The sequence below is a fragment of the Colletes latitarsis genome, chromosome 1 (genome assembly GCF_051014445.1).
Source record: "Colletes latitarsis isolate SP2378_abdomen chromosome 1, iyColLati1, whole genome shotgun sequence".
Taxonomy (NCBI): domain Eukaryota; kingdom Metazoa; phylum Arthropoda; class Insecta; order Hymenoptera; family Colletidae; genus Colletes; species Colletes latitarsis.
Window position 1 is genome coordinate 51,280,372 of NC_135134.1, and position 8,248 is coordinate 51,288,619.

The 8,248-nt window shown below is 33.7% G+C and overlaps 1 protein-coding gene across 7 annotated transcripts in view; it reads left to right on the forward strand.

The window, feature by feature from the left end:
* The window catches only part of Bap170 (Brahma associated protein 170kD), a 66,799-nt gene extending 62,356 nt beyond the window's left edge, over positions 1-4,443 (forward strand). For 3 of the 7 annotated variants that reach the window (XM_076769908.1, XM_076769888.1, XM_076769926.1), the window contains exon 17: positions 294-4,442. In XM_076769908.1, coding sequence (XP_076626023.1) covers positions 294-414 — 121 coding nt within the window. In that variant the 3' untranslated portion in view covers positions 415-4,442. Of the gene's footprint in view, positions 1-293 lie in introns of all 7 variants that reach the window. The other 4 variants (XM_076769901.1, XM_076769935.1, XR_013080066.1 and 1 more) reach the window with 3 other exon arrangements.
* The last annotated feature ends 3,805 nt before the right edge of the window (positions 4,444-8,248 follow it).

Here is an 8,248-nt window from a genome sequence, read left to right on the forward strand (position 1 = left end):
CGGTTGCGGGGGTCAATTACAATCATTTTTGGTCATTAGACATACCCTCAAAATTCTACTCAGTTTCGAGAAAAAAATTCGAGAAGGTGTGAAACTTTAAACGTTAATAACTTTTTAATGAAGCCTCCATTAACAAATTGGTATTCTTGATTTTCATCTTATTTTGGCCTCTAGAATCCCCCATTAGTACGGTTTTGATTCGATAGTCGACGCGTTAAACGATACCCTTCTCGTTTATTAAATCAATTGTGGTTCGTATAACATTTGTGAATGTCGTTCTTTTTTTTTTTTAGGCACCTCAGAGCGTACGAACCACATTTGGCAGGTGTGGCATTGAGTAATGTCGAATCATCAAGAACAATCGCACAAGTTTTGTACGATATGAACGATCAATGCACCAGTAGCCATAGGTGACCTCTTGAACCAGGCCTCTAAGAGAAAGCTCTTTAATGTTGTGAGCAGCGATCAACCTGTTTATTTTGAATCTTAGTGTAAAGTGAAAGAAAAAAAACAGAGAAGTAATACTGTAAGGTTATGAGATTTGCAATTAATTTGCAAGAAATAAAAAAAAAAAATATAAATAAAAGAACTGTGCTTGTGCGTTGAAACGAAGGGAAGGAACGGTCAAGAGGAGGACATACTAAGAGGATGAGGATGACACGGCAATGTTCCATATTATTAAAAGAGGCCTATAAACTTACTAGGCAAGCCGATTTGCCGATTTAGACTATAATAATGTACTGTAATTAGTAATCATGAACGAAAGACAGTAGTTGTTGAAGTGACGCGGATTCAGTGATAATGAAAAAAATGAAGAAAAACAAAAACGAGATAATATTTCAAATTTAATATTAATATTTATTTTCTCAACAAGAAGCGGAAGAAATGTTTTTAGTAATCGTGTACAAAAAAAAAAAAAGGCGAAGAAAATACTTTATGGACGTTATAGTTAATTACAATCAATATTATATTATTATATTATATTATATTATTATTATTATTAATTATTATTAATATTATTATTATTGTATGTTTTTCATAAGTCACCAAGAAAACCTAGATTGTAAAGAAACCTTTTTATGAAATGTATTTGTTAGGAATTTATCTTTTTTTTTTTTTTTGCTTATAATTGCATATTGCAATTATACGGCTATATTATCGTCTCTCTTTTGTTTTATTATCGAATAATCTTACTATCAGATGTGTGTTGGTAAGGCATCGCGCATAGCGTAAATATTGGCATACATCGGCCGAGAATCCGTCGTAAATCTAAGAATTCCTCTTCTGCTTTAAATCAATTTCTAACTCGGGAAATTTTAGCCGTGATTATATATTTGGAAGAATTTATACTTGTTCGAAAATAAAAAAATCCATATAAACGTAGTCATGTAAGCATATATTTAGCCAAAATATTTTCGACTTTCTATGTAAGTTCTCTTCACGTGTCGAGAAGTACTTTGCACAGAAATCAATTTTTTTTAATCAGGACCATTATCTAGGAGGAGTAAACTTGTGTACAGAAATTGAGGAAATGTAAAACCAAAGGTATAATTTAGTATTACAAAATGAAGTGTATTCGATCCTCTAAAAGTATTTTTAGAAATTTTTAAATACAACTTTACATTGGATTTTGTCTTTGTTATAATTACTTAAGAAAACAAATTTGTGCTTGATTTGCAGAATAGTGAATTCGGAACCTGTACTGACATTGCGACAATGGACGTCGAAGTGTTAGTTGAAAGAAAAAATTAATGTTTGGATTTTATAAAATAACATTTGAAGGGTCTGCTGCAATGAGGAGGCAATTCCACTTTCGGGCAATTTGAGTGAACCAATTAAAAATTAAATACGCTATAAAGTTATGGTCAGCTAATATTTGCTTTAAGGGACTTTTACACTGAGTTCGAAACCTATAACACCTTTATTTTCCCAACGAATGGGTTGTCTCCTTTTTGCACCAATCGAAAGATCACACTGTAAATAAAATAGGATATACAACAAGAAATGTGTAAAATGTGGACTTACTTCCTTGTTGCAGTGAACTCTTCATTCGTCGACACATTGAAGATTTACATAAAAGGTCGAAAAGATTTTATCCAACGATACGTTTATACGACTAATGTGGATTTTTGTCTTCTAGCCGTGTTCGACTTCAATAACTTCGTCTCGGATGCATCTAGGGAATCTTTATACTTTCTCGGCAAATTGAAACGTTATCGCGTCGGGAACGAATCATTTTCCTCGAATTTACTTTGTCGCCTGTTGCTCGCGAGAGAGAGAGAGAGAAACTAATCCGATTCGTACGAATTGGGGAACCATGGGATTAATGGCGAAGCATCCCACACGAAGCTGCAACTTCGATTCGATCGAGTTTAAAAGATCAAATATCGCTTTCGAGTTGTCTGTGTGCAATATAGATACAGGTGTAAGTATATTTATACTTGGAATTAGAAAGGGCCTAAATGTCGTTGAAGCCAGTATTTTTCAAATTTTCAGAACTAAAAAAATGAGAAGAAGGAAAGGAAACAAGGGGAACCGTTTCCAACGAAAATCCCGATTTTAACCGTTTTCGTTATTTAAGGCTGTAAAGCTGTCTTCGGCAAAGAGATAACCTCGATTGCAATTATTTTATTCGAATTTATGATTTACGTCTCTCGACCAATGTCGTCGATTGGACGTTGTACGAGAAATCAAGATTACAAGAGATGCAATTTACATTTTTATCGAAATACTTCGACGAGAGTATCAGAAATTTCGAAAAATCAGAACTATAAAATATTTTTCTTTGTCTTTTTTTTTTTTAAGCGAAAAGCGGAAGTTCGAAGATCACTTTTTCAACAAAATTGCCACTCGAATCGTGAATTTGATTTTATGACGAAACGCGATTGCTTCTGCAAACTTTTTACGTAGAAAAAGCAGAACGAAGCCGACGATTACTTCGAATGCGTGATCATTTTCACGTCTCGCGTTACTTTTTCGCTGGTAAACATAGAAATATTATCGACTTCTTTGTATTATAGCTGTACAAAAAGAAAAGGGGGGGAAAAATACACCGAGGAAACGGTGAAAAAGGAAAGTGTACCATGAAATGGTAATTTCAGTTCGTTTTAAGTAAAAGAAAATCGACCAAATTCTTTCCTTTACTGTAAAGCTTTTAGTTGGTTGTTCGTCGAGACGAATTCGGGTCGTTCCAATTTCGCGAACGTTGAACGGGACAAATGCGAACAATTTTTATCCACAATCAGACGTCACGATTACTTCGCAAAGATAATTCGCATTTACGCGTATCATTCATCGAGTTACCCAGGTATACTCGGGTCACGGTCGCAAATTACGATTAAGACGGTCATATTTGAATAAAGTTAAAAAAAGAAAACTATACATATACATATATATATGTATACAATTATAAATATTTGTACATAATGCCTGTATTTCATTCACAATGTTACGAGCCCTGTATAAATTTCTTAAGAGTGTAAGATTAAAAAACGTCTGGCGAAGCGAAGTGAGAAAGTTCTGTATTATAATAGATTATGACAAAACACGTAGGGAGTTGCAAGGTATGAATTTTTTGTAATTATTGAATCTATGAAACAGTGGACGTTGAGAGTATGAGAGAGAGAGAGAGAGAGAAAATACTAGCTGGCACCGATTGTAACGAAAAAGCCGGACATCTCTATGATAAAGAAAAAAAAGGAAAACATCTGTAAACTGTAAAACGGTGAAACTTTGTGCGAGCCTCTGTTATGTATTTTATATATAAATTATACACACATTATATATATAAAATACATATAAGTATACATATACATATATACATAAATCAAATTGAATAGCTGGACATTTAGAAGAGAAGAGATGAGAAAATCTTATGAGAGGCTTTTTATTTTTATTATTTGTAATTACCTAGTTTACATGTTCAACGTTTCGTACGATCATCGAGATCATAACATATGTGTAAAGGAATAAAAGAATGATATAATAAATTACTAAATACGAAGGAGAACTATTAAAAATTAAACATAACAGAATCATTTGGATGTTTATTTTCTGTTCACGATCATTGTGGAAGCTAGAAAGTCCCGCTGGACCTAATTAAAGATCCATTAATACGTTACCTACGATGTTGCATTTGATTACGTGTTATTTCCATGCCAGTGTGCCAGAAATGGTACTCTTTGTAGTTCGAGACATTTTTAATATTTTGTCCCAGCAAGTCCATGTACGATTTCCATACACAGGGTGCTTTAATGGAGAATTCTAGATGCCAAAATAAGACGAAAATTGAGAATAACAATTTGTCGATGGAGGCTTCGTTAAAAAGTTATTAACAATTAAATTCAAAAATTTCAAATCGTTCTGAAAAAATTATTTTCGCCTTCAGGGGTCAATTACAGTCATTTTTGGTCATTAGACATACCCACGAAATTCTACCCACTTTCGAGAAAAAAATTCGAGTAGGTGCTGAAAATTTTGGGTGAAAAAAAAGACTTTCGAATCGTCTTGGAAAAATTATTTTTAGTTGCAGGGGTCAATTGCAAGTATTTTTGGTCAACAGACATACCCCCGAAATCCTACGCACTTTCGAGAAAAAAATTCGGGAAGGTGTGAAATTTTTCGACGGAAAAAAAATTTTTCAAATCATTCTAAAAAAATTATTTTCGGTTGCAGGGGTCAATTACGATCATTTTTGGTCATTACACATACCCTCGAAATCCTACGCACTTTCGAGAAAAAAATTCCTTACCCAAAATCTAATTACGCGCCAAAATTTTTCGATGAAAAAAAATTTTTCCAATCGTTCTGGAAAAATTATTTTCGGTTGTAGGGGTCAATTACGATCATTTTTGGTCATTACACATACCCTCGAAATCCTACCCACTTTCTAGAAAAAAATTCAAGAAAGTTTGAAATCTTACAGCAGAAAAAAAAAATTTCAAATCTTTTTGGAAAAATTATTTTCGGTTGCGGGGGTTAATTGCAATCATTTTTGGTGAATAGACATACCCCCGAAATCTTGCGCATTTTCGAGAAAAAAATTAATAACTTTTTAACGAAGCCTCCATCGACAAATTGGTATTCTTGATTTTCGTCTTATTTTGGCCTCTAGAATCCCCCATTAAAATTTTTCCCAGGGATGGCCGAACACACTGCATAACCTACATCTTATGTGTCTTTCTTTGTCGTAATAGTGAGAATAATTTATCATTTATTCATTGGTTCCATTAATTTAGTTTTTATTACCTTTGAATCGAGTTGTGATGGATACATACTATGTATCCTCCTGCAACGATAGTACTATAAAAGTAAATAAATAGTTTATCGTATTGCAAGTTTCTTAAAGTTGTATATTTATTTGATAGCATGTCGTTTTTGTTGCTAAGTTTATATCGAAGCAAACTTAATTCAAAAGTCAAAAACATTTATTAAATGAATGAACAATGCTTGCTTGGCAAACACAGTACTCTATACTTGTTCTGATGTGATTAAATTGTGTCTTTATTAATTCAGCAACTACAATACAAAAGTAATACGATAAAGTAAGCTATTATTTTAAAATATCAGTCATGCGTACGATACAATAACAATTTTTAATATATATCAATAACAGTACAGTCTTACAATTTCTCGATTCAAGACTGACGCTCGCAAAATATTACGTTACACACACTTTCACTATTAACCAAAAACAGTTACAGTTCAAAGTAACTTCAACTCTTGGTACAATACAAATTTCTTATTTTCATATTACAGTAAAGTCTCTCTGTACGTGAAAAAGAAATCTCTAAATCTCTAAAATTTGTACCCCCCACCACTAGGCAATCTGATCCGTGATCGAATATTTGGGTGAGAAGATAAATTACTAATCAATGACAAAACTTTTTTATTTTTTAACAAATGTTTAAATGTAAAGTGTTAACACGCGGGAAAAAAAATAAATGTATCCAAAGTATTCGTATCGATTTATTCCGTGGAAGTGGGAAAAGCGCGGGATGGAGGGAAGAGAAGAGGGTTATAAAAATAGGAAATGATGTTTACTGTCCCACAATCGACACATGCTCCCCAGAAATTTACAAACTATGATTCACAGTTACAAACAACTCGGGCTCTGCCCGAATATAAATAGACTTTGTAATTTATAGAAATATTTCAAATAAGTTAAAAACTAAAATCTCACGCATACGTTGATGCAATATATTCTTACTTTAAATACTGTAAATCGACTGTCCATTGATTACAATTTCGTTTTAATTCTAAACGTGTCTCTTAACTCAATACACAAGTTCCTGTTTGCGCTACTTTTTCTCTAGTATACCTTTTATCGTTGAACGTAACTCGAGAAACCGAAGTGGCAGTGTTGATATATAAATTGGACGTCTGTGTAGAAACAGTCGGCATTAGATTTGACACTATTCGATCTCCTATCGTCTGGTCTGTAAAGTCGTCGCGACTATTTTTAACAGAGTCAACGAATTCTTCGACTTTACACTGTACAGATTTCATTTGTCTGAACACAGCGGGTATCTGTACTCTACGTTTTGGCAATGTAGATTTCATCGATCCTCGATCACGCGCGACACGCGAATCAACGATGCGTGTCGGTTTAAAATGCATAAATTCCATTTTTTTATACTTGGACTTTAAATACGTATTATTTACAGCTCTCGTTGAAAGCGTCATTACAATAACTTTCTCTCGACAATGCGAACTTTCTTGTTTGTTACTTAAGTTTGTAAAATTAATTGGACGTTCTTCTCTTTCTTTAACTTGTTTCGTTCCTGAAGTCCTATCAGACGAGGCATTAGTCTGTCTGGAAAACGAACTATGAGAAAAACATTTCTTGTTGCACGATAAGTTCGTTTTTTCGGGCGTGAACGACGTAAGTGGTCTAAAATTTGAATGATTAAGAATAAAAGTGGATGCAGACCATGCATGTCGATCTTGTATATTTTGTATTTTCTTCGAATTAGTAACATTACAAAATCTAAGCAGTTTATGATTGATTTGTTTGTCTATACCATTGATATGTTTGGTATTAAACTTGTAACACTCATCCTTATCATTTTTATCTTTCATTTTATTACCACTAACAATATGTTCTGTGTACGACGTCTTTTTATCAGTTTGCTGGGGAATTACATTCTGCTTTTTACTTTTCCGCGAATCGAGATTGCTTCCCGATATTATTGTTGTATTCTGTACACATTTAACACATGTGATATCCTTCTGACTAGGTTCTTGTATCGACACATCTTCCTTTTCCGGCTGCTGTGTAATTATATCTCTGTGTTGCTTAATATTATAAATGTATTTAATACTCGACGTACAATCTACATTGTGTTCAGAAATAGAAAACTTTTCACTCCTCCTCCTCTTAACCGTAATGTTCTTATTTATAAGTATCAATTGTTCTTCCAAAGTTTTAGTACGTTCCTTAATTTCCTTTAACATTTTCATACATTCTGGTTTCGTTAACTCTAACGCGGAGGAATCGTAACCCAAGTCTAACACCGTAACTTCATTCTCGGTATTCATATTTCTCACATTCTTTATGTAATTACAATCCATATTTTTACACTTCACGTCCGTATGCTGATAACCACGAGTACTGCGTTTTATCATGATTTTATCGACCATCTTCTCTACTCCCTCTGTTTCGGTTCTTGTAGAAGTTACTTTATCTTCGTTTACTCTTTCTACGCTATTTCCTAATTTCATTGAAGCAGAACCTTTCCAAAATATTTCTTTACGAGATTCTACAGTGTTTTCAACTCGACGCTTGCTTGCATTAACGCTTATATCAGTCTTATCGCCTACGGTTGAAGTATTTCTTGTTTTCCTATTTACCATCATCGTTTGATCTAGTACCACGTTGTTATCCGTGAAATACGTCAATCTTCTTCTAGCTGAATTAGTTCAAGTTTGTGTTTTATCAATGCCTGGCATTTCGTTCGAAGAAATAAATCGGTAAGAAGGTGACGCAATGCGCGAAACGTTACGAAAGGTCAATTCTTCGTTACCTTGATCGTGTTTTCCTTCTGTCGGATTCAAACAATTTTCTCTATTAAAGCCAGTTCGATCGCGTCTGTCGTGAGACGAATTCAAACACGACGTGCACGACGCTTCTAGATCGATCGTAATTACATGATCTTTACTCAGCAACGTCGTTTCGTTTTCGTCTCGAACGATATCCTTTCGCGACCGCGCCGTACTGTCTGATCGTAATATTATGTTAATGCAAGGA